The sequence below is a fragment of the Piliocolobus tephrosceles genome, chromosome 6 (assembly GCF_002776525.5).
Source record: "Piliocolobus tephrosceles isolate RC106 chromosome 6, ASM277652v3, whole genome shotgun sequence".
Taxonomy (NCBI): domain Eukaryota; kingdom Metazoa; phylum Chordata; class Mammalia; order Primates; family Cercopithecidae; genus Piliocolobus; species Piliocolobus tephrosceles.
Window position 1 is genome coordinate 88,749,544 of NC_045439.1, and position 27,263 is coordinate 88,776,806.

At 41.4% G+C, this 27,263-nt stretch overlaps 1 protein-coding gene across 4 annotated transcripts in view; it reads left to right on the forward strand.

The window, feature by feature from the left end:
- Positions 1-7,365: 7,365 nt before the first annotated feature.
- Positions 7,366-27,263, forward strand: part of CHRNA5 (cholinergic receptor nicotinic alpha 5 subunit) — a 41,054-nt gene continuing 21,156 nt past the window's right edge. For 3 of the 4 annotated variants that reach the window (XM_023195703.2, XM_023195706.2, XM_023195705.2), the window contains exons 1-2: positions 7,366-7,671; positions 24,403-24,554. In XM_023195703.2, the coding sequence (XP_023051471.1) occupies positions 7,566-7,671; positions 24,403-24,554 (258 nt within the window). In that variant the 5' untranslated portion in view covers positions 7,366-7,565. The remainder of the gene's footprint in view (positions 7,672-24,402; positions 24,555-27,263) is intronic. The other variant, XM_023195707.2, reaches the window with a different exon arrangement.

Sequence of the window (27,263 nt, forward strand, 5' to 3'; positions counted from 1 at the left end):
TATGTTATGTTATGTTATGTTATGTTATGTTATGTTATGTTATGTTATGTTATGTTATTGATAAGGGGGTTCTTGATGTTGCCCAGGCTGGTCTGGAACTCCTGGCCTTAAACAATCCTCCCACCTCAGCTTCCCAAAGTGCTGGGATGATAGGCATGAGCCACTGTGTCCAGCTTTGTTTACTTGTTTATTGTTTGAGTTTCTTCCCACCCAGCTTTGTTTACTTGTTTATTGTTTGAGTTCCTTCCCGAGGCAGTACTTTCCGAGAATGCAGGGACATTAACTATCATGTTCACTAAATCATTCCTAGAATTTGGCATATACATTAGTTGTTTCTTAAATATTCGTTGAATGAATGAATGAATAGCTGGGAGTGACAGCAAAGATTCAAACTCATGTTTATCAAATCAAAGGCTGTGCGATGCCCAATATGCCAAAAGCTTTCTGTATTTCCCAATCTGTTGTACCATAGAGCATTGAAAAGATCATGTGTGTGTTAAGAACACAGGCAATTTCAATTCTGGTTCACCAATGACTGAGAAGGTCAGATACAATCAAGGATCAAAATATTCTTTTCCATACAGGTGACTTCAAGTATTCTTCAGTTTTCAAAAAATTTAAAACACCTAAAATTAATCAGTCATGTTCTAAAAGAGCAAGGAAAAATTGTGTTTTGTGTCAGACAGCTGTGGAACTGGAAATTACCAAATGATTTCCAGTTTTAAGAGATTTGGATCAGGTGGCTTAGAATTAGATTAAAGATAATCAATTCCCTGGAACAATCAATGCCATGCATAACTCTAATCTTCAGAAGGAGCTTTTTGTATTGCTGAGAGGTGGCTCATCTGGTCTTGTTTCTCATCCATATAGAAACCTTGATGTCAATTAGTATTCCACGGGAAATGAAGCTAGATGAGAAAGTGAACCCTTGCTAAATAAATTAGAAGAGATGATAATTAAAGCAGAGATTCTAAACCATATCAGAGAAGCAGCTCTATCTTCATTTTACCATCACTTCCCTAAAAGCAACATATGGCAGTTTACAGATTACACATGGAAATGAAATATATTTAATTTTGGATTTTTTTGTGCTTTTGAGGATCAGAATTTCATAATATCTCTTGACTGAAGGAGAGTTAATCTGGGAACAAATAATTTGGCAATCGATACATTAAATTCTAAGATGACAGTTCTCCTGGTCTATAGCCACAAATATCTGGAACATTTGTGGTCTAAACCTGCAGTATAATTTGTACTTTAAAACCTGCAGTATAAATTGTATACTTCTGGTATACATAGCAGTGTCTATAAATACCTCTCAAGTCCAGAATAGAAAGCCTGAGGGAGAGATAGAGGCTAGATATTTGATATTAGAAAAATATTCCAATTCTACCTTTTGCACAGAATTGAATATTTGTAATTGTGTCTTGTAGATATCAAATTAAAAGCATAAGTTTCATTTTAACATTTATAATCGTATACCATCTATGGAGAACAGACAATATGTATTTATATTACACACATTTACATATTCCTAATAAGGTGTCTTTATTTAGTAGACAAATGTTGAACTTTTGCATATTAAAAATTATTACTTTACGACTTTATGGAAATTCATATTTGTCTTAAAAAGAAAAATTATTTTATAACGTAATTCATCATTCCCAGATTTAAAAGCTTTCAACATTTAGGGCACATGGGATATTGTATTGTACTTTCTTAAAAGTGAAAAACAGTATCTTCAATTTTTTTTTTTTTTTTGAGACAGGGTCTCACTCTGTTGCCAGGGCTGGAGTGCAGTGATGGGATCTCGGTTCATTGCAACCTCTGCCTCCTGGGTTCAAGCGATTCTCCTGCCTCAGCCTCCTGAGTGGCTGGGATTACAGGCTCCTGGCATTACACCCAGCTAATTTTTTGTATTTTCAGTAGAGACAGGGTTTCACTGTATTGTCCAGGCTGCTCTTGAACTCCTGACCTTGTGATTCACCCACCTCAACCTCCCAAAGTGCTGGGATTATAGGCATGAGCCACTGCACCCAGCCTAGTATTTTCATTTTTAACAAGAACGTTTTGTAGGCCAGGTGTGGTGGCTCACGCCTATAATCCCAGTAATTTGAGAGGCCAAGGGGGCGGATCACCTGAGGTCAGGAATTCGAAACCAGCCTGGCCAACATGGTGAAACATCTCTACTAAAAAAACAAAATTAGCCAGACGTGGTGAGGCATGCTTGTAGTCCTAGCTACTTGGGAGGCTGAGGAAGGAGAATCACTTGAACCTGGCGGGTAGAGGTTGCAGTGAGCCGAGATCACACCATTGCACTGCAGCCTGGGCAACAAGAGTGAAACTCCATCTCAAAAAAAAAAGAAAAAGAAAAAAAGTTTGGTAGCTGAATTGCCATTTCCTTGTTAACATGCATTTTTCTTGAATGTAGGTAATTGAACCTGTCACATTGTGTTATATATATATGCTATTATTAAATTCTGTTGAGAAGGTTTAGTTTTATATATGGCTTATATTTTTGTGATATTTGATTTTATGCATTACTATTTAGTTATTACAATCTAATAAAAATGTGACAAATTGATTTTCTTTTTTAAAGCTCTCCACATTAAAATATGTCTGTACTTTTACGTTTTGATTGTGGTCATTGAAATAGCCCTTTAAAGAGACCTTTTCTTCTTATATTGTTTCTTATGAAGGGTTGAATTTTAATATCACATCAATACTTGCTTTTTTCATTTAATCTGTGAAAATGAATTTAATTTCAGCAGTAAAATTGACAGCATCCATTTTTATCTTTAATTAACTTTTCAGTTTGGCTTTCATCTTAAAGGCTCACAGCAGAATTTATCACCAAGCCATAATAGAAGTGCTGAATGGAAGATTCAGAGAAGCTGCCTAGCTCTGAATTTAGCTCAGTTGACCCCATTATAAAAAAGAAAAGTGAACAACATTGATATAAAAGACAACTCATTAGGCCATACCACTAACAGATGACAATGTTTATTTTTGATTTCTGCTATTTATTTGGCCTCCAAATTCCCTTTCCATGCACTCTCTTTTTAACTCCAAAGCACCAACTGCCCTTTACTTAAGGGTTTTGTAAGTGTGAAAGTGCGTCAGAGAATAATTGTTACACAAATAATAATAGCTACCATCTATTGCATACTCAAGCACTGTGCTAAGGACTTTATTAACTTTATATTCTGTGAAGCAGGTTTTATGGCACTGTTTAAAAATTAGTAATGGGGCTTAAAGAGATTAACTTCAGTTTAGTGAATGGTTAAGTCTTTGAAGGCAGGTCACCTGGATTTGAATCCCTGTCCACTATTTTCTAGCTTGCTAGCTCTGAGATCTTGGGAAAACCAGTTAGCATTCATGTATTCAGTGAAAGCAATGAGCAGAGGGAGTACAGGGCCCAACTTAGTTAGAGAGATTGCTTTCATACAAGAAGTGACAATAAGCCCAGTGCTGGAGGAAGAGTAGGAGTTAGGCAAAGCAGAGGAGGAGGAAGGGTGGGGAGAGATTAGTCCAGGCAGAGGAACAGCATGTGTGAAGGCCCTAGGGCGGGACTGGGCTTGGTGGTTCCTGGACTGAAGGGGCCCAGGTGGCTGGAATTTAGTTTGCAAAGGAGAGGGGTGTGATGTGGAGTTTGTGAGCGTAGAGTGGGGCCGGGGGCCTCTAAAAATCATGACAAGGACTTGGGATTTTGTTTCTGCTTGAAGACAATCACTCAGGCTGCCATCTGCAGAGTGTGTTGGAGGATCCAGGGAAGGAGACCCAGTGAGAGGCTGGGGCAGGAGTCTAAGATAGAGATGTATTTGAATAAAGCAGGAGTGGAAAGGAGATATAGGAGATGGATTCAAAATAAATTCAAGGCTGGCCAGGTGCAGTGGCTCATGCCTGTAATCGCAGCACCTTGGGAGGCCGAGGCGGGTGGATCACCTGGAGTTCCAGACCAGCCTGACCAACATGGTGAAACACCATCTCTACTAAAAATACAAAATTAGCTGGGCCTGACGGCGCATGCCTGTAATCTCAGCTACTTGGGAGGCTGAGGCAGGAGAATCACTTGAACCCGGGAGGCGGAGGTTGCAGTGAGCTGAGATCGCACCATTGTACTCCAGTCTGGGCAACAAGAGTGAAACTCCTTCTTAAAAATAAAATAAAATAAAATAAAATAAATAAATAAATAAATAAATAAATTCCAGGTAAACAGCACTTAGGGTTGAATTAGACTTGGTGGGTGAAGTAGAGGGAGGAACTAAGGATGACTTCCAGTTTTCTAGCTTGGGTAATTAGTCAGATGGTGGTAGCTTTGATTGAGATGGGAAGGCTAAGAGGATAACATGGTTTGGGGACATCTTAAGCGACATATCTAAGGGACTATAATGTAAAGTACATAGTCAAATACACTGGAGCTCAGAGGCAAGATCAGCACTTATCTGCATATGAATCTGGTCATCATCAATATATGGATGGTATTTACAGCCAGGGAAATGGATAAGATCACTGAGGGAGGAAGTTTACAGAGACAGGAGAATAGGTCCCAGATGTGAGCCTCTGGAATTTCCAACAGGCAAAGCTTGGGTCAAAGAGGAGGAACCTGCCAAGAGAACTGAGAAGGAGTTGGCCAAAACAAGGATAATAAAAGTACCACTCCTATAATATTGAGATTAAATGAACTAGCATATTAAACAGTGTTTAACTTCTTACAGTCCCCTTACTTAGCAGTGTTAATTTAATTATTAAATTCTACTTTCTATGACAAAGTACTGACTGGCCAGTGGGTATTATAAAGGTGAACAAGACATAGCCCCACTAGGTATGGTGGTTCACACTCCTAATCCCAGCACTTTGGGAGGCTGAGGTGGGAGGATCTCTTGAGCCTGGGAGTTTGAGACAAGCCCAGACGACATAGTTAGACCTTGTCTCTACCAAAGAAAACCAAAGAAACAAATAAAAAAATCAAAACTAAAAACATTAGCTGGTTGTAGTGGTGCACACCTGTAATCCCAGCTACTTGATAGGCTGGGGAGGAAGGATCGCTTGAGTTTGAGCCCAGGAGGTTGAGGCTGCAGTGAGCTATCATCACACTGCTACACACTCCAGCCTGGGCAAGAGTAAAACCCTGTCTCTACTAGGAAAAAAAAAAAAAAAGACATAGCCGCTAGACTGAGAAACCCATTATCTAGTAGAGAACATAATTATAGAGAAATAGATAAAGAAAAGGCAAGTGGCATTTGAAATGAGCCTTGAAGAAAGGGTGGGTTTGGATATTCAGAAAAGGGGAGAAGGAAGGACAAGTGAAGACAGGAAAGTGTAATAAAAATTCTACCATCTTCAGAGGAAAATGTGGTGTCTGGGATGCAAGAACTGTATAGTCCCTTTGGCTAAGTCTCAGAAAGTTGGTAGATAGAGGCCACTTTGGGGGAACTTTGTAGGTGGTGGCTGCAGCAACAGCAGCAATTTTCATTGTCATTTGATCAGCTAATGTCTCCTAGCAGTGTGAAGATGTCTGTTATCAGAGTCAGGTGTAGCACCGCATCCAGCAAACATGAGAAATTGGCATATCCCCCTGGAAAAACCATCTAAGATGTAGATGTTATATTCTGATTATTTGCTTGGATTTTAAAATGCCCTACAAATGACATGCTTTGCCTTTCACTTAATAGCAACAATTAATAGTATTTTTCATAGATTATGTAAATAACCATCATTCTCATGATTATTGATATAACATCTAGGAGTTCCAATTATACTTCCAGTGGCTCCACTAACAACCATTTCATTCCAGTTTTGCCACTGACAGGTACTGTGACCTTCAGCAGTTATTCAGCTCCTCTGTTTCAAATCAATTAGCTGTAAAAGCAGAATAACACTTTAAAGTCATCCAAACACTGTTAGGATGAATTGCATAAGTGCCTATAAGTCCCATAAATTCTTCAGAGTAAAACATAAATTTGCAGTGAAAAGATGATAGGTACTGTCTTTCATTTCTGTGCAGAAGTACAGTTAATTACTAACCCTAACCGCGGTTAATCATGTCTTGTGCATTCCTTTTCTGTGGCCCCTTTCTCTAAGTCCTGCTTAAACAGATTGGCTCCATTGGATGTAATTCTATTTTACTAGCTGTGGTTGGACCTAAGAAGAGCGTCTTCACTGAATTTTGCCGTTTAGATTCTTTGCAACCAGGTTTAGTTTTTCACAGATTTACTAGTCTGGAGGTTGGAGTGAAATTTCTGCTCACAGTGAGTCTTAGAGGTGTCAACTCCACAAAGCATACTGTGAAGAGTCAGCGGCTCCCTCTGCCACTGAAATTTAAAGATAATTCACCTGAATCCCTTCAGTCAAATGAACCTCTCTAATCAGTTATGGACAGAGAGGATGAAATATAGGGTCTGGAGGGATTCGAGATAGGTTTCCAGCAGTCAGCACCAATCTCCACTGGAGCTGCTAAGTGTCTGTAGCAGATAGCGTCACTAATATTTACAAATGTTAATTGATGGCAACACGGAGGGTGATGCCCACGTTTGAGGTGACTGCATATCATTTCCGGGGATGGCTTGAGTGTCAGAGCTGTACCTTCCCGAGTCCTCTAGTTTATCTGCCTCGGTTCCTCGTTTCCAGACGAGGAAACACGCCCAGAGAGGAAGGTGACTTGCCCAGGGTTGCCTCGCTGGGCCACAACACAGGAATCCTGGTGGGGACCCCTTGGCTGGCACGACAGCCCCAGGAGGCAGTCAGGCTGCAACTGGTACTTCCTGGTGAGAAAGACTTGAGTGGGCAGCGGAGTTCTCTGCCCATGGAGAACTCTGCAGCCCGGAGCAAGTCCCCCACCACTGTGATTCTGCCACAGCTTCCCGCTTGTTTCTTTCGCAGCTCTGATCACAACTCGGAATTACTTTATTTACATTTTCTGTCAGCTGGGAGCAATCTGTCCCTCTGCTTCCCTTTTGGTGCTGAGCACAGAGCAGACATCAATGAATAGCTGTTATCTTAAGGTGTGCAGTGACTTGGCCAAGGACACCCGGTGGTTAGAGAAGGACGCGCCTGCGATGCCAGCCTAGAGTCCTTGCCTTCCTGGAACTCTGCTGCAGGTCGCACCTGCCAGAAGGAGGGCCTGGAGGCGGGGGCCAGGGCGATGGGGCGGGGTCAGGGGTGGAAAAGGAGGAGCTAGGAGCAGACAGGGTTGGGCCACAGGCGGGGCCGGGGGTGGGGGGAAAGGCCTGGTGGGGATCGGAGGCGGGGCTATGAGTAGACCGGACAGGGCCAGAAGGAACAAGGCGGGGGATTGGGCGGGGCAAGAGAAAACAGGGGCGGTGCCGGGGTGGTTCTGGGCGGGGCCAGGCGCCGCGAGTTTCTACACGCGTCCCGAGCCCGCCTGAAGCTGCTAGGCTGAGGCTGCTGTCCCGGCGGGATCTGAGGAGCGGAGCGGCGCCTCTGCTGCGTCTGCCCTCGTTTTCTCTCACGACTCACACTTGGTGCTCCATCCCCCAAGAGTCCGCGTTCCCCGCACGGCGGTCGAGAGGCGGCTGCCCGCGGTCCCGCGCGGGCCCGGGGCGATGGCGGCGCGGGGCTCTGGGCCCCGCGCGCTCCGCCTGCTGCTCTTGGTCCAGCTGGTCGCGGGGTGCTGCGGTCTGGCGGGCGCGGCGGGCGGCGCGCAGGGAGGTAAGCCCGGGCGGCGGGGGGGCGGGGCGGGGGGCCGCGGGCCAGAGCGGGCACTGGCTCGGCCCCCAACCGCGGTGCCCAGGAAGCCGCCAAGCCACAGCCGCCGGAAAACCTGGTTGCGAGGCGAGGTGGGTTTTTTTCTCCTGGTGGCTTGGAGTGAGGTTTCAGTTTAAATGCCCAGATTTGCTCCTTTAAATGCAGAGAAAAGGCCACTTGGGTGGGTTTTCGTTGTTGTTCCACGACCTGCATCGCTGGAGACTAGGAGGCTGGCTTAGCGTGTACTTTCACACAACTTTTTCAGTAAAAGATGCCGCTGTTGTCCAGTAGGGCTTTCCTGTCGTGGTGGCAGCCAGGCTTACCACTTTGTTGCCTATTCACGGGATATAGAGACTCTGGGTTTTATTCTAGGGGTTGGGACTTACCTTCCACCTCCTGCCCTCCTCTTCCCCAATTCCTGTCCCCCACCCACGGCAGCATTTGAAAACCTTTCCTTTCTCTGGAGATGAAAAGTGTGTGTTGTAGCAGGCTAGGCGGCCGACTTGCCTGGCTTCTGGGCTAATCGTTTGCATCCAAATTTCCTCACTGGCTCCTTAGAGCACAGCTTTTTTCAGCCTGATGTTTTTCAAGAGGTTTTGGACAGGAATGGAAACAACAAAAGAAATCGCGTAGTCCCACATATTTCAAGTGCCTGGGAAAGTTTTAGAGTCAGTTCTCTCAATACTTTGAAGAAAAATACGTTTGTGTAGCAGCTATGGTATGATCTAAACACAGAAAAGCTAAGCATCCGTTAAGCAAGATATGATTGCAGAAGTTCACTATGTCTGTATTTCAGGTTTTATGAGTGAGTTTCTTAAATAGGGGAAATATTGCAAGAACCTTTTCTTGCCTTTCCTTTGTTAAGGTTTTTAATCTATGGCTCCTGATTTTAGGAAGTAATAAGACTAGAATAAGTCATTGCAGGATGTATTGCTTAGTGTAGACCGAAGATAAATAAGATGGAGGGTGATTTAAACAAATTAAGAGAATCCTGGGCAGAGAGAGTTAAACAGAAAGAAAGGAATGTGATGTTGGAGCCAGGCATTTAAATTATGGCTCTGGTGCATCCTGCCTGGACAAACTTTTCTCAGCTCTTTTCCTTCTTTAAGAAATGGGGGTAATCGTGCTTTCCTCTCAGAGTTCTTTTGAGGATTAAATAATGCATATAAAATGCCAGGCACAGTGTCTGACACTCGAGAAAATGGTAGTTCTCTACCCCTTTTGATGAAATTGAACTTTAAAAATCTGTTTCATTTCTTTCAATATAAAATACTGTAGCCAAGCGTTAAATAGTGTAAATAGCTATCTCCCTTCATGCGTGGTGTTCAGTAACAAAGTGAAATTGATTAGTTCCTGCTTTCTGCCCCACTTAGTTAATATCTCTCGCATAATAACCATCTGGTTGTATTGCACTTATGTTTCCTCCTTGTTCCACGTGAGCTCCTTAAGAACTGTGATTCTTGTTTATCTTTGTATCCCCAACACCTACCTTACTGTAGGAGCCCAGTGAAGGTTTGCGGAAGGAAGGAGTGGAACAGTATTACCTCTCTGGATATTAGTTTCCCCATCTGTTTGGTGAGGGGCCCTTAAAGGATTCCCCCTTCCGGCCGGGCGCGGTGGCTCAAACCTGTAATCCCAGCACTTTGGGAGGCCGAGACGGGCGGATCACAAGGTCAGGAGATCGAGACCATCCTGGCTAACACGGTGAAACCCCGTCTGTACTAAAAAATACAAAAAATTAGCCGGGCGAGGTGGCGGGCGCCTGTAGTCCCAGCTACTCGGGAGGCTGAGGCAGGAGAATGGCGTGAACCCGGGAGGCGGAGCTTGCAGTGAGCTGAGATCCAGCCACTGCACTCCAGCCTGGGCAACAGAGCAAGACTCCGTCTCAAAAAAAAAAAAAAAAAAAGGATTCTCCCTTCCACCTCGTAAATTGTAAGATTCTATGTGCTCTTAGAAGTGATCATCTTGAAGAACAAAGTGATATTGAATAGATGATGTAATTGCACACTTGCTCTTAACTGTTAATATGCATTTGTGTACAGCTGTCATTGCATGTGGGTGGTTGAAAGTACTGTCTGGAAATAGGAGACCTGCCACTCACTGTCTGTGTTTCCTTGGATGTATTACTTGACCTTGCTAATTCTTTATTTCTCTCTCTTTAAAATGAAAGGGCGGTAGTAGATGTTTTTTAAGTCAACTTTAAGTTTTTTAAGTTCAAGTATAATTATCTTTATTTTTACAGTTTATTGTTTTCATATTCGTCTTAGGTTCTTAATAGTAACCTTTCTCTATGGTTTTCTGTGAGCCAGTCCCCAGGTAAAGAGAATATCTAGACAGCCAGCAGGCATTATTTGACTGATGAACAGTCACAGAGCTGTGGAGAGTGGCTCGGGAGACAATTAAAGTATAATAAAGTATAATGAACTAGTACATTAAGATAATACAAGCATTTTAAACTGACCTGTGATTGGGACAGTGATTATGGAAGTTAGATAATCATTAACTATCTAATTATATTTCTTAGCTATGTGACATTTTAAAGCTGATGGTCATATTTCTTAACTGTGTGACATTTTATTTTTTAAATTTTTTTAAAATTTTACTTTAAGTTCTGGGATACATGTGCAGAATGTGCGGGTTTGTTACATAGGTATACATGTACCATGGTAGTTTGCGGCACCTATCAACCTCTCATCTAGGTTTTAAGCCCTGCATGCATCAGGTATTTGTCCTAATGCTCTCCCTCCCCTTGCCCCCAACCTCCCGGCAGACCCCGGTGTATGATATTCCCCTCCCTGTGTCCATGTATTCTCATTGTTCAACTCCCAGAACATGCGGTGTTTGGTTTTCTGTTCCTGTGTTAGTTTGCTGAGAATGATGGTTTCCAGCTTCATCCGTGTCCCTGCAAAGGACATGAACTCATTCTTTTTTGTGACTGCACGCTATGTGACATTTTAAATGGTTGAAACTTAATTAGTATATGTAGTGGCTGAAAATAAAATAGGAAAATAAAATAATTAGTACAAAATGAGAGCTATCAAAGATTTTTTTCCTCTCACCTTTAGTCATTTTCATTAACATTTTCAGAAGCTAACAGAAGTACACACATAGTGACTGTCAGTTTTACTTTTGTTATGTATGTCCTTACATAAACTTTATACACAATTTAATTTGCAATTTAAAATTATTTTGATTTCCAGGAAATACTAAATATGCTCTATGAACTAGACTGAGCAACTGGAGGGCAGGATTTCATTTGTCTGTGTATTTCCTGATACATTGCAGATGTACCTGTATTTATTAATGTAGCATATGGGCTAAACTCTGAGGTTTTCAGTCAATTGTAAGAATAGCATTTTTTAAGGATGAGTTCATGTCCTTTGTAGGAACATGGATGAAGCTAGAAACCATCATTCTGAGCAAACTATCGCAAGGATAGAAAACCAAACACCGCATGTTCTCACTCATAGGTGGGAATTGAACAATGAGAACACTTGGACACAGCGTGGCGAACATCACACACAGGGGCCTGTTGTGGGGTGGTTGGGGGGAGGGATAACATTAGGAGATATACCTAATGTAAATGATGGGTTAACAGGTGCAGCACACCAACATGGCACATGTATACATATGTAACAAACCTGCATGTTGTTTGTTATGCAGAACTTAAAGTATAATAATAAAAAAAAAATAGAAAAGGAAAAATATCAGCATTGATATAAAGGAATTAATGCCCCAGATCATTAATTCTTGGGCTTCAGAGGGTTTCTGAAATAAAAATTTGCTTATAAAAAATAGCATTTTTTTCAACCTATAATCTACAAATTAGATCTAGCAAGTAATTTTTTATAATTAGGACTTGAAGTTTTTAGTTCAGTAATTTCGGTACAGAACATTTTTTTTCTAAGAGCATTATTTTTCTTCTCAAAGCATTGGAATTAAATTATCAGATGATAGTTTAAGTTCACTCTTAAACAAGCATGTCTACAGTTAGAGTTGTTAAATACTGGAATTGTTTTTTTTTTTTTTTTTTTTTTGAGACAGAGTCTGACCCACCTGCCTCAGACTCCCAAGTGCTGGGATTACAGATGTGAGCCACTGCGCCTGGCCTGGAATTGTTTTTGAAAGAAGTTTGGAATTTGTTTCTTTTTTTTTTTTTTTTGAGATGGAGTCTCGCTCTGTCTCCCAGGCTGGAGTGCAGTGGCTGGATCTCAGCTCACTGCAAGCTCCGCCTCCCGGGTTTACGCCATTCTCCTGCCTCAGCCTCCCGAGTAGCTGGGACTACAGGCGCCCGCCACCTCGCCTGGCTAGTTTTTTGTATTTTTTAGTAGAGACGGGGTTTCACCGTGTTAGCCAGGATGGTCTCGATCTCCTGACCTCGTGATCCACCCGTCTCGGCCTCCCAAAGTGCTGGGATTACAGGCTTGAGCCACCGCGCCCGGCCTGGAATTTGTTTCTTTAGACATCTGTTCCACAGAACAGCATGGGTATAGTGTGTGTGTGTTTTTTTTTTTTTTTTGGAGACAGTCTCACTCTGTCACCCAGGCTGGAATGCAGTGGCATGATCTTGTCTCACTGCAATCTCTGCCTCTGGGTTCAAGTGATTCTCCTGCCTCAGCCTCCCGAGTAGCTGAGATTACAGGCATGTGCCACCATGCCTGGCTAATTTTTGTATTTTTAGTGGAGATGGGGTTTCTCCATTTTGGCCAGGTTGGTCTCGAATTCCTGACCTCTGGTGATCTGCCTGCCTCGACCTCCAAAAGTGTTGGGATTACAGGCTTGAGCCACTGCGCCTGGCCTGTGTATAGTTTTATAGTGACAACATGATGGAAAGGATTGTTTAAAATTATCCTTTTCTGTTCTATGATGAAAAATGTTAATTTAGATGTTTTGTTCTCCTTTTGAGGAAACATGATGTTGTTTGTCCTACTGTGTTTATTTATTTATTATTTTTACTGAGGCAGAGTCTTGCTCTGTCACCCAGGCTGGAGTATAGTGGTGTGATCTTGGCTCACTGCAACCTCTGGCTCCTGGGTCCAAACGATTCTTGTGCCTCAGCCTCCCAAGTAGCTGAGATTACAGGTGTGTACCACCACACCCAGCTTTATTTATTTGTTTATTTATTTATTTATTTTAGTAAAGACGGGGTTTCACCATGTTGGCCAGGCTGGTCTTGAACTCCTGGCCTCAAATGATCCGCCCATGTTGGCCTCGCAAAGTGCCGGGATTACAGGCATGAGCCACCATGTCCAGCCCCTTCTATTGTGTTTCATTCAGTGACTTCATGCTCTTCTCTTCCAAAGTGTGATTATAAAATATAGCCTTTTACCAGTAAAAATAGAAGTTAAATATGAATATTTGAATTCTGACAAAAAAGATGATATGAACTTTTAGGTTTTATTTTTCTCTGGTTTTATTTTCATTTTTATTTTACAGTCAACTATATATATATATGGAATTAGGCAAAACTCTTTCCTCTAGGTCAGGATTTCTCAACCTCTGAAATTTTGTACTGGATAATTCTTTGTTGTCAGAGAGGGGGCGTCCTGTGCCTTGTAGGCTGTTTAGCAGCATACTGTTTTCTAACCATGAGATGCCAGTAGCACCCACTGAAAAATGTCTCCAGACATTGTCAGATGTGCCCTGGGGGCAAAATTGTGCTTCACATTCCCTACCCCTTGAGAGCCACTTCTCTAGGTCTTGTTGACCAGGGCTTCTGAAACTTAGATGCACACAGGAATTCCCTGAGAATGCAGACGCTGATCCAGTAGGTCAGAAGCAGGGCCTGAGACTCTGCATTTCTAACAAGCTCCCAGGTGATATGAATACTGTTGAGTCAATGTATCACAATTAAATAGCAAGGTTATAGAAAATTCCACATTCATACCAATTGGGTAAACTCTCAAGGGAAGCTGATGAAAGTAATTATGAAAGTAGTGAGTTTACAGTGAATTGTAGCCCAAACAACGAAAGGTTAATAGAATCTAAGAAAACAAGCATTATCCTGCTGTCTTAACAAAGCAACTGTCTTCACTTTTCCATATTTTTTTCCAGTGCTTAGTATTCATTCCTAATTGGACATCTCTAAGGGGGAAATTTGCAAGCGTCTTTTCAAGGTCATACAGGCAACCTCATGCACCATTAGGTGTTTTATTCCATAATACTGTAAATATACTAGCTCGTAATACATATTTATTGCCTGTTGAGAGATTTATAGCCCCAAGTTAAGATAATGAACTCTGCATTTACTTGATCTGATGATGCTCAGCGTTTTTTTTTAAGTGTGCAAGTTGTCTCGTCTCCTTGAGAACTATTGACTGCACCTAAATTAATACCACCTAAGGTCATTCATTTTCTTACTGCAAGTGTTCTGAGAGTCAGGGTAAGATATTAAGTTTACTAAAGCATAGCAGTTGCAGTGTAACTTTATCTTATAATTCTGTGATAAAAATCAACATAAAATATAATGAAAATCCTAGAGTGAAAAAAAATCCCTCTATATTTATCTGTAATACTTAATGATTGGTAAGCATTCTTGTTTGTCACATGGAAAATGTTGAATATAGTACGCATTTTCCCTGTTCACTGCTTTATCTTGCCGTTGCTTAAAATAGCCCTCCTAGGACTGCTGCAAAGAGGATTTTTTTTTTTCAAAAGAGTACAAGTCACTTTTTGCTAACTTATAAAAAGATACAAGGAGACTTCAGGGGTAAATTAACTGCTCCAGGAATGCCTTGATTATTAATTGGGGAGGTATAATATACATCACTCTTCAAATCTTTTTTAGATATGTTATCTTATTTCCTTCTTATGGCAGCCTGTGAAGAAGAAAAGGAAGCTATTGGCAGCACCTAGCAAGATTTAAAATGTGCATCCCCTTGACTCAGCAGTTTTACTTCCGAGAATCATTGCTATAGAAATCTTTGCATCAGTATGGAAAAAGAGATTTGTTAATTATAGCATTTTTCCCGTTGTAGCATTATTAGAAATAACTAAAAACTGAAGAGTATAAATGCCAATCAGTGATGAAATCTTAAATAAAGTCTGATGCACCCATAATGAAGATCACTTTGCAGCTTATGAAGGAAGACTGAAGATGGTTGGACATCTACTGGTATATAATTTATACAGTTTTGTTTTGTTTTGAGATGGAATTTCGCTCTTGTTTCCCAGGCTGGAGTGCAGCGGCATGATCTCGGCTCACCGCAACCTCTGCCTCCCGGGTTCAAGCAATTCTCCTGCCTCAGCCTCCCAAGTAGCTGGGATTACAGGCATGCATCACCAGTCTGGCTAATTTTGTATTTTTGTGGAGACAGGGTTTATCCACGTTGGTCACGCTGGTCTTGAACTCCTGACCTCAGGTGATCCCCTGCCTCAGCCTCCCAAAGTGCTGGGATTGAGTACAGGCGTGAACCACCACACCCGGCTGGTATATAGTATTGAATGAAAAAAACAAGTTGCAGAACTTAGAGGAAAACATGTTTCCATGTGTGAGTGAGCATGCATGTAATTTAAAATATCTACACATCAAAATTAACAATGGTTACCCTTGGAGGGAAGGGGAAGGAGAGGAGGAGAGGGAGAATTCTTACTCTTTTTTTTTTTTTTGAGACGGAGTCTCGCTCTGTCACCCAGGCTGGAGTGCAGTGGTGAGATCTCGACTCACTGCAAGCTCTGCCTCCCGGGTTCACACCATTCTCCTGCCTCAGCCTCCCCAGTAGCTGGGACTACAGGCACCTGCCACCATGCCCGGCTAATTTTTGTGTTTTTAGTAGAGACAGCGTTTCACCTTGTTAGCCAGGATGGTCTCGATCTCCTGACCTCATGATTCGCCCACCTCGGCCTCCCAAAGTGCTGGGATTACAGGCGTGAGCCACCACGCCTGGCCAGAATTCTTACTCTTTATGAGCTTCTGGATTTGAATTTTGACAGTGATCACACATTACTTTTGCAATTATAGCATTATTTTGAGAAAAACCAAAATAAATCTGGGTCCGAGGTCTACTGCTGCTGCTTATTAGCTACTAGTGTTACAACAGTGGTTTGCAAAAAGGGTCAGTTTTGCTCCCCGCTCACCAACATTTGGCAATGTCTGGAGACACAATTGGTTGTCACGTGGGGTGGTGATATGTCTAGTGGGTAGAAGCCAGGGATGCTGCTAAACATACAGGGCACAAGACAGCCCTCCACAACAAAGAATTGTCCAGCCCAAAATGTTAGTAGTGCCCAGTTGAGAAATCCTGTGTTAGACTCCAGAGCTGCAGTGGTATTGGAATATGCAGATGATGCACTGTGCAGTGGCAGGGGCACCATTCTCACTGTGGGGGGTAGTTTGCATAGCCATAGAATTACAAGTATGATATAATAAGGTAAATAAATGTGCAAGTTTGTACCCCGGGAAGACAGCACCAGGTCTTTGTTTTCTGCTCTCCCTCCGGTATCTGGCACAGAGGTTGGCACAGTAAGCAGCTAGTTGACATTTGTTGAATTAATGAATGAATTGAACGAGATATCACATTAGGCTCTAGTGTGGCTAAGTTGTAGCAGATGCTAAATCTTTAAGAATAATTTATGGCAGAAACTTAAAATTATAGTTAATGTCTGTTTTTATCTGCAGGTTGGCTAAAGACTGCTAATATCCACATTTGGCTGCTGACTATGTTGGTTGACTTTTTTTTCCAAATCATTACCTTTTGATAAGAAAATCATGATTCTTCATGGAAAAATGCCAGAGCAAAGCACTATCAAATGTTCCTAGAATTTTTTTTTTTTTTTTTTGACAGAGTTTCACTCTGTCACCCAGGCTGGAGTGCAGTGGCACAATCTTGGCTCACTGCAACCTCCACCCCCCAGGTTCAAGCGATTCTTCTGCTTCAGCCTCCTGAGTAGCTGGGACTACAGGTGTGTGCCACCACACCTGGCTAATTTTTTTGCTTGTGTTTTTAGTAGAGACAGGGTTTCACCATGTTGGCCAGGATGGTCTCAAACTCCTAACCTTGTGATCCGCTCACCTCGGCCCCCCAAAGTGCTGGGATTACAGGTGTTGAGCCACCATGCTCCCTCAGGGGGAGGCCAAGACAGGCGGATGGATCACCTGAGGTCAGCAGTTCGAGACCAGCCTGACCAACATGGAAAAACCCCGTCTCTACTAAAAATACAAAATTAGCCAGGTGTGGTGACTCATGCCTGTAGTCCCAGCTACTCAGTATACTGAGGCAGGAGAATTGCTTGAACCCGAGAGGTGGAGGTTGCAGCGAGCCGAGATTACACCAATGCAACTCCAGACTGGCCAACGGGAGCGAAACGCCGTCTCAAAAAAAAAAAAAAAAAAATCCTCAGGTATCTTTTTGGCTACATACTATATTTAGTGAAGAAGATTTTTTAAAAAAACTTAAACTACTTAGACACTACCCAACATAGTAAGATAATGTACTTTATTTCATTTGATCCAGATGAGAGTGAAGCAGATAAGCAGAGGTTCTCCTTTGTACTAATGTTTTATAATGGAAAAATAAAAATGTTCACAAGAATGGTCCAATGTAATGAATTAAAAAGTTGTTGCCATACCCATTTAACAATTATTGACATATTGCTAACAGATATCCTTATTTTATATGGGCTAGACAATTATGGGCCAGACGCGGTGGCTCACACTTGGAATCCCAGCACTTTGGGAGGCCGAGGCAGGTGGATTTGTTGAGCTCAGGAGTTCAAGACCAGCCTGAGCAACGTCTCTACAGAAAAATACAGAAAAATTAGCTGGGCATGGTGGTGCATGCCTGACATCCCAGCTACTCGGGAGGTTGAGGCAGGAGGATTGCTTGAGCCCAGGAGATCGAGACTACAGTGAGCCAAGATCGTGCGCTGTACTCCAGCTTGGGCGACAGAGTGAGACCCTGTCTAAAAAAAAAAAAAGTGGGTTATGGAGGTTAACAGCTAATCAATGGTGCCAAGTATTCAAATTAAGGTTTTCAGCTTTGCAGTTCTGTGTCCTTTCCTTTCCACCATACTAAAACTAAGAAGCAAGGTTACATTTCTTTGAAAATAAATGTGGTTTCACCAAACGATTTGACTGTGATTTTTTTTTTAAATGTCATTCTCCCAGTTCCTCAAACTTTAGGCAATGAATGATAGAGTTAAAATTGAATTTGTAAAACCAAAATATAAATATATAAAAGTGTTAGTGATATTACTCTATACACATTTATACTTTTGTTAGGTATTCAGCTTAGTTTTTCTCTTAGCAGCTGTACTTTTAACTACTTTAGAAGAATTATCCCATTAAATTGTTTTTTTGTTCTTATCCTATTTTTAGTGTGCTTCACTGCTTGGTTTCCTTTGTTTTTCTGAGATATGTGGTTTATATGCTATTAGCATGTTGTATTATAATTACTATTATTTGGTTTCAAGAATAGAGACTTGAGGAAAGCTTTATAGTGACCCATCATTGCACTATGTTAAGAGTACCTAGGCCGGGCGCGGTGGCTCAAGCCTGTAATCCCAGCACTTTGGGAGGCCGAGACGGACAGATCACAAGGTCAGGAGATCGAGACCATCCTGGCTAACAAGGTGAAACCCCGTCTCTACTAAAAAATACAAAAAACTAGCCGGGCGAGGTGGCAGGCGCCTGTAGTCCCAGCTACTCGGGAGGCTGAGGCAGGAGAATGGCGTAAACCCGGGAGGCAGAGCTTGCAGTGAGCTGAGATCCGGCCACTGCACTCCAGTCTGGGCCACAGAGCGAGACTCCGTCTCAAAAAAACAAAAAGAGTACCTAATGCCACAAGCACATTCTTCCTTTGTATTTTTGCAAAGTTCCATTGGCTAGGACTGTCTGGAGACAATCTTTGTTGGTCTGTCGGTTACCATTACTTTTGCAATCATTTATGGAAGAATAAGAACGACCCTGTGCTGGCACTTATATCTATACTTTTAGCTAATCCTTACAGTAACCTTATAAGGGAGGTACTTTTTTTATACCTATGTTACAGATGAAGAAAAGTCATCTGCAAAGTTGAGTAACTTATCTGTCTTTTTGGTTATAGCCAGTCCTACTAGGTATGAAGTGCTATTTCATTGTGGTATTGATTTGTGTTTTCCTGATGGCTAAAGGTGTTGAGCATCTTTTCATATATTTACTGGCCTTTCATTGGGGAAATGTCTAAGTTAATTTAGATCTCTTGCCCATTTAGAAATTGGATTATTGAATCTTTTTATTATTGATTTTTATAATAGTTCTTTATATATTTTAGATACAAGTCCCCTATCAGATATATGATTTGCAGATATTTTCTCTGGGTTGTATATCCTTTTGATGTAAGGGATCTTTTTAAATCAAGTTTTTTGTTTTGTTTGTTTTTGTTGTTGTTGTTTTTGAGATAGGGTCTCTCTCTGTCTCCCTGGCTGGAGTGCAGTGGCACAATCTTGACTCACTGCAACCTCTGCCTCCCGGGTTCAATAGATCCTCGTACCTCAGCCTCCCTAGTAGCCGGGACCACAGGCGCGCACTACACGCCCAGCTCATTTTTGTGTTTTTAGTAGGGTTTTGCCATGTTGGCCGGGCTGGTCTCGAACTCCTGGCCTCAAGTGATCCATTTGCCTCGGCCTCCCAAAGTGCTGGGATTACATGCGTGAGTCACTGCGCCTGGCCCAAGTCAACTTTTTTTTTTTTTTTGAGATGGAGTTTCGCTCTGTCATCCAGGCTGGAGTGCGGTGGCGCAATCTTGGCTCACTGCAAGCTCCGCCTCCCAGGTTCAAGCGATTCTCCTACCTCAGCCTCCTGAGTAACTGGGACTATAGGCGCCCACCACCAGCCCGGCTAATTTTATGTATTTTTAGTAGAGACAGGGTTTCACCGTGTTAGCCAGGATGGTCTCGATCTCCTGATCTCATGATCCGCCCACCTCGGCCTCCCAAAGTGCTAGGATTACAGGTGTGAGCCACCGCGCCCGCCCCTAGTCAACAATTTTTAAGACAAGAAAGGGGAAGAAAATTAAAATGTAATAATGTAATAAGGCCGGGCGTGGTGAATCTTATAGCACTTTGGGAGATTAAGGCAGGAGGATTGCTTGAACCCAAGAGTTCAGACCAGCCTAACCTGAGCTACAAAAAGAGACCCTGTCTCTACAAAAAATAAAGAAATTAGCTGGGTGTGGTGGAACATGCCTGTAGTTCCAGCTGTGTGGGAGCTTGAGATAGGAGGGAGGCTGAGGTGGGACGATTGCTTGAGTCCAGGAGTTTCAGGCTGCAGTGAGCCATGATGGCGCCACTGCACTCCAGTCTGGGTGACAGGGCGAGACCCAGTCTCAAAAAAAAAAAAAAAAAAGCAATTACTGTCATCAGCCTATATGTAGTGCTATAGCGATGCCAGAAAAATGTTCATTTTGAATAGGATGAGCAAATGTTAACTATTTAAAACAACCTTTAAAAAGAACTTTTCCATTTAATTCAGTTTATTTAGAATTTAGCTCACATATAGTGTCAGTCTTTCCTACTGGACTGTAAATGTCGATGTTGTCTGTTTTGTTTACCAGTATGTTCCCAGTGCCTGTGTGATGTTTGTTAAATTAATGAATAAGTAAACATCAACGTGGGCTAGAGCTATCGGGGGTGTGGCATTCATTAGGTTAATCTAGGAAGTTGTCACAGATGGAAGATGTTATTATGACAAGAGCATGAAGCCAAGGGTGCCCCTCAGAGCTCTGCAGTTAATGAACTCTGTAGCAGCAACCCTTCTGGTCATACATATATCCTGATTTGTAAAATGAGGGGATGCATTGGATTGTCTCCTTTTTAACATGCTGAGGTTTGTGAACAGTGTAAACTTAAAACATTTACAGCCAGATAAAAAAGCATGACTGCTAAGAATTTAAGTGCACTATCAAGGTTTTATGCTAAAATACCTTTGACATTTGCACCAGATACTGCTATAAAATGTCATAAGAAAATGGTATTTCTAGTATGGGATGTATTGCGAAGATATTCACAAAGCAGTATCTTGAAGATTCTCATTAGGTAGAATGTTGAGATTAATTTAGTATTTTATTTATGCCCTGTCTACTTTCTTTCAAACAAGATTTGAGATAGCAATTCAAGCTAGTTTTTTCCCCACTCAGGCAAAAGTTCCTTAGATGCTATTGAAAGACATTTTAGGCTGGGTGCAGTGGCTTACACCTGTAATCCCAGCACTTTGGGAGGCAGAGGCAGGCAGATTGCTTGAGCTCAGGAGGAATTTAAGACCAGTCTGGGCAACATAGTGAAACCCCATCTCTACCAAAAAATAAAAAATTAGCCAGTTGTGGTGCATGACTGTGGTCCCAGTTACTCAGGAGGCTGAGGTGGAAGGATCGCTTGAGCCCAGGAGGTCGAGGGCTGCAGTGAGCCAAGATTGCACCATTGCACTCCAGCCTGAGTGACAGAGACCCTGTGTCCTAAAAATAAATAAAATAAAAAAATAAAAAAATAAATAAAATAAAAAAAGATTTTATTTATTAATACTTTTATCTTTTAACCCTTAAATTTTTGCTATTTCAGGGACTATAATTAGGATTAGAAGAGGAGAAATGGTTCAATAATGCTATTTTAACTTGAAGCTCTAAAATTAATGGCTTTTAAACAATAAGAATGACTCTAGTGTATAATTTTCTGAATGAGTCTAAATATCTTCAATGCTGTGCATTTCAGCATAAGGAGATTTACAGGTGTCACCACACAAACTCCATAGTATTTGTAGATTAAACTAAGTATCTTAAACTAGTTACTGCCCGGGGCAGTGGCTCATGCCTGTAATCTCAGCACTTTGGGAGGCTGAGGCGGGTGGAACACCTAAGGTCAGGAGTTCAAGACCAGCCTGACCAGTATGGTGAAACCCCATCTCTACTAAAAATACGAAAATTAGCCAGGCATGGTGGAGTGCACCTGTGGTCCCCGCTGCTCGGGAGGCTGAGACAGAGAATCACTTGAACCCAGGAGGTGGAGGTTGCAGTGAGCCGAGATCACACCACTGCACTCCAGCCTGGGCGACAGAGTGAGACTCCATCTCAAGATAAATAAATAAAAAATAAAATAAATATTTAAAAAAAATTAAACTAGTTATTCAGGGAAGCAGGACACAAACTCTTGAGGAGTAGGTTATTTATGAAGAACTAGGCAGCAAAGGAGAACTGGGAAATAGGTTTCCTCGAGCTAGAGTACCCGGGTATTCGTTCATATCTCTGCGTGGAAAACATGGTCTGTCATCATAAAGAGAAGATTTTGTGAAAGTGTTAATTTCTCTCCAACCATTTCTTTTAGGTTGGAGAAGAACCATCACTAGCTACTGTAATCCTTGTGTGTATATTTGCTGATTAATAAGCCAGTGACATTTTTGTTTCAAGTAAAAGTGGTTTTTTTCATAATATTATTAGTCTTAAGTAAATGTCATGCTTGCATTTTATACATTTCACATTTCCTTAAGTGATCCCAGGCCAGAGAACACTGAAAACTCATTTCTTCAGAGAGGCTTATTCGAGCTCTGTAGGAGTATAAACATAACTGTGATCCCCAAATCTAACCAGTCTTTGGCCATGGTATCCAAAACATTTTATATTTTGACTTTTTTTGTTTTTTTTAATAACTTAGGTCCTAAAATATATTTTTTTTGAAGAAAAAAGTTTATTTTAGTATATTTAATGGCACATGTTTCCTGATTTTTGAACACGAGTTCCTCCTCTTCATTTTACATTGGGCCTTGTGAATTATTTAGCCAATCATGCTCACATTCACACACAAACATACATACGTACATACGTTTATTTATTTATTTGTGTTTTGAGACAGAGTCTCGCTCTGTTGGCCACGTAGAGTGCAGTGGCATACTGTAGGCTCACTGCAACCTCCGTCTCCCGGACTCAACCTATTCTCCTGCCTCAGCCTCCTGAGTAGCTGAGATTACAGGTGTGTGCTGCCATGCCTGACTAATTTTTGTGTTTTTAGTAGAGACAGAATTTCACCATGTTGGCCAGATTGGTCTCAAACTCCTTACCTCAGGTAATCTGTCTGCCTCGGCTTCCCAAAGTGCTGGGATTACAGACATGAGCCACCGCCTATTTATTTTCTTACTAATCTTGAAATAAACCTTTCTTGACTCTTTATCCTCAGTATCCCTATATCAGTGTAACTTTTGAAAGAGGTCATTCCTGTCTTTACACTCTGTCTTAAACATACTCCAAGTCATCTCTCTTCTCTTCCCGTAGATGGCGTTTGTTAGATTCACTGTCGACCTCAATGTTGCTAATCCAGCACTCAGTTCTCAGCTGCCTCTCCATGGCTCACCAGTAGCATCAACAGATTGGGAGGCTCAACCCTTCTTGCTACATTTTCTTCATTTAGCTTCTAGGACAGCATGCTATCTGCTATCTTTGAGTTCTTCCTTCCTTATTCCCTAAAAAGCAGTTTTATACAAATGTTTTATACAAATATAACAATATATTGTACAAATATAGTAGCAAAGTATGTCAAAGCTAAATAAGTCACTCAATATTTATATATTTCATATTAAGATTATGCCAATAAGGTCAGGCACAGTGGCTCACATCTGTGATCCCAGCACTGTGGGAGGCTGAGGTGGGCAGATCACCGAAGGTCAGGAGTTCAAGACCATCCTGGCCAACATGGTGGAACCTCGTCTCTACTGAAAATACAAAAATTAGCCTGGCATGGTGTTGGATACCTGTAGTTCCAGCAACTCGGGAGGCTAAGGTGGGAGAATTGCCTGAATCCCAGTGGCAGAGGTGGTGATGAGCCGAGATCACACCACTGCACTCCAGCCTGGGAGACCAGGTGGGACTCCGTCTCAAAAAAAAAAGTATGCAAATTAAAGCAATTTTAACATTTATAATTGATAAATGAACTTTGCTTTAGTGTATCTGTTTTCTAGGTTTAGAATTTCAAGATAACTCCTGCCACCCTGGCAATTTAAAAGCTTTTATTATTTAGATTTGAAATTATTCTGTATTGAGTACTGAATGTTTCTTAAGGAACTCAGCATATTCCATAGTCAGTATAATTTAAGACATATCTGAGCCAGAGTGTCCCTATTCGATCAGAAATACTTATATTAATATTTCATTTTATTTATTTATTTATTTATTTATTATTATTATTTTTTTTTGAGACGGAGTCTCCCTCTGTCTCCCTGGCTGGAGGGCAGTGGCGCGATCTCGGCTCACTGCAAGCTCCGCCTCCCGGGTTCCCGCCATTCTCCTGCCTCAGCCTCCGGAGTAGCTGGGACTACAGGAGGAGTAGCTGGGACTACAGGCGCCCGCAACCGTGCCCGGCTAATTTTTTGTATTTTTAGTAGAGACAGGGTTTCACCGTGGTCTCGATCTCCTGACCTTGTGATCTGCCCGCCTCAGCCTCCCAAAGTGCTGGGATTACAGGCGTGAGCCACTGCGCCCGGTCAATATTTCATTTTAAAAGCTGCATTAATAATAGCCTAAGTTGTAGTTTGGTTCATTATTAATAATGCTGAACTTTTTTTTTTTCCTATTTTTTTTTTTTTTTTTGGAAACAATCTCTCTCTATGGCCCAGGTTGGAGTGCAGTGGCCTGATCTTGGCTCACTGCAACCTTTGCCTCCTGGGTTTGAACTTTTGTTTGAAAGTATAGGGATCTGTGGGAAAGAAGCCAGTACATTAACTTTTAGAAATTTGTTATACAGGATTATCTGAACCTTCTTCTATTGCAAAACATGAAGATAGTTTGCTTAAGGATTTATTTCAAGACTACGAAAGATGGGTTCGTCCTGTGGAACACCTGAATGACAAAATAAAAATAAAGTTTGGACTTGCAATATCTCAATTGGTGGATGTGGTAGGTGTGCATATCCTTCTCTACTCAATTTCTCACAGATTTAGTGAGAGCCTGGTGTGTGGCCAGGCACTGTGCTAGGCACCAAGGATTACAAAGGTGATTGAGGCAGTCCTTTGCCTGAAGGAACTCACCAGGGAAAAGTAATGATTGTGTCACATACATGATAACACACTGTGTTTATATATTTTATAGTTTAGAAACGGTTTATCTCAATTTGGTAATTATAAGTCTATCTTTAACAAATTCAAAGATCTAAAACATTGTATATTCCTTAAATGTGTTAAAAATAGGTTCAAAAAGTTTAAGAGTAACTTGTTAGCTTGAAAGTAGGGAAAAGAAAAAACAAATTTTTACGTTTAGGAGAAAAAGTCCAAAAATAGAGTGATAGATTCTTAGGACCTAAAAGTATCACAAGAGATCATTATCTTGGGCTCACACTTAAAACATTTCAGAAATTTTTCCATGTGACATTCATAAGTAGAATAAGTTCCCTTGATAAATTGTTCTTATTGCCAAGGGATTCTATCTATTTAAACTAAAACATTCATGCTAATTTTTAAACTAGTTTCTTCTTGTTCTGAATGTGTAAATCAATAATTATTTCCCTGTTGTGTTCCCAGAATAACCAAGTATATGTATACGTATATATATATATATGTTTTAAAATAACATTTATAGGTGTGCTTTGTGTTCTGATTACGGAAGCAATGGGTGATTTTTGTAGAGAATTTGGAAAGGGCAAAAAATTACAAATGAGAAGTTAAAAATTGACTGTAATTGTACTACCCAGAGATGACTAATATTAATAATTAGTTGTGTTTCTTGCCAGACTTTCTTTGTGTGTATGTTACAAAATTGGAATAATATTTTAGAAATAATTTGTTTACTGCTTTTTCTCTACTATGACATAATGAACATTTTCCTATGTCATTACATGCTCTTCAAATGTAATTTTTAATGTTACATATTTCATCTATAATTTATTTAAGCATTCTCCCATTTTGAACAGAAGCTTGTTTCCAATTTTTCTTATTATAATTAACAATGATGAATATATTTGTATACAAATGCCTGAACATCTCCTTTCCTTAAGAAAGGCAGTTAGTGAACCAAAGGATATACCTTTTTCAAAGTCTATAGCTGTGTCATCTAACTGCTTCCAGAAAGGTTAATGAATATATATGGACTGTGCACTCAGCCTTTGGCTAGTCAGTATGGGGAGATTTTAAATGAAAATAGGAAAGTGGAAAAGTAAGGTGGTGGCCAGGCACGGTGGCTCACGCCTGTAATCCCAGCACTTTCAGAGGCCAAGGCGGGTGGATCACTTGAGGTTGGGAGTTTGAGACCAGCCTGGCCAATATAACAAAACCCAATTTCTACCAAAAATACAAAAATTAGCTGGGCGGTGGTCCGTGCCTGTAATCCCAGCTATTCAGGAGGCCGAGACGGGAGAATCGTTTGAACCCCGGGAGGCAGAGGTTGCAGTGAGCTGAGATTGTGCCACTGCACTCCAACCTGGGCAACAGAGCAAGACTGTCTCAAAAAAAGAGAAAAAAACAAAAAAACAGGAAAAGAAAAGTAAGGTGGGTGGGGCTTGCTCTCAAAGATCTTTCTGGTTGAGGTCATTGGCAAACAAATGGTGTAGAAAACTGTAGCACTAAATCATGATACCAGAAAGAGCTGGGAATTCAGATCTTGATGAATGACCTTATCAAAGAAGGTAGGGTAGATGAGGTGGCACCTGAGCTGGCTTTGTAGGAGGTGTAGGGTTTGACATGGCAGAGAGGAAAAGTATTTAAGTACAAAGGAACAATATAATCGTAGGTATGTGTGATAACTGAGCCTTGCTGTACAGCTGTTTAGATCAAAAGATGAATGTTGGGAGCCCTGGCATACAGGAGTGGTCTGACTGGATGGTGGAGAAGATGAGGAGGATCCCTGCATGCCACTTTGTCTTTGCTCCTGCCATGTTTACTTCTTGGGAGAGCTTTCCAACCGGCACTAGCCATTTATTATTCAAGGCCAAATTCATTTGTCAGACCCTTTGTGAAACTTTCCAGACTGCATAAGACAGCCTCTCCTGTGTTCAAACTTTTTTTTTTTTTTTTTTTTTGCACTTTAATATGGTGCCCATTACACTCACTGGTACTCATGTGCTCTGGCGTTTCATCTTCAAAACTAGGTGAGCTTTATTCCTTGTATCTGTCCTAGAGCCTAGCACCATATCTGGTACACAGTAAATGCTGAATGACTGAGAGACCTGATAGGCAACAGACATGATCAAAGCAGTACTTTCAGAAGATCAGTAAAACAGTAGTGTACATGATTTTGAGGAGTGAAAGAGAGACTAGAAGATGAGAGGCAAGTTAGAAGACCACACAAAAGGAGCAGGACTTGACCACTGAATATGGAGGGAGGCGTCACATTTTGAAGCCTAGGTGATTAGAGTGGAAGAATAACACATTTGAAAAATGTCCACTATTCACAATAGCAAAGACTTGGAATCAACCCAAATGTCCATCAGTGACAGACTGGATTAAGAAAATGTGGCACATATACACCATGGAATACTATGCAGCCATAAAAAAGGATGAGTTTGCATCCTTTGTAGGGACATGGATGCAGCTGGAAACCATCATTCTTAGCAAACTATCACAAGAACAGAAAACCAAACACCACATGTTCTCACTCATAGGTGGGAACTGAACA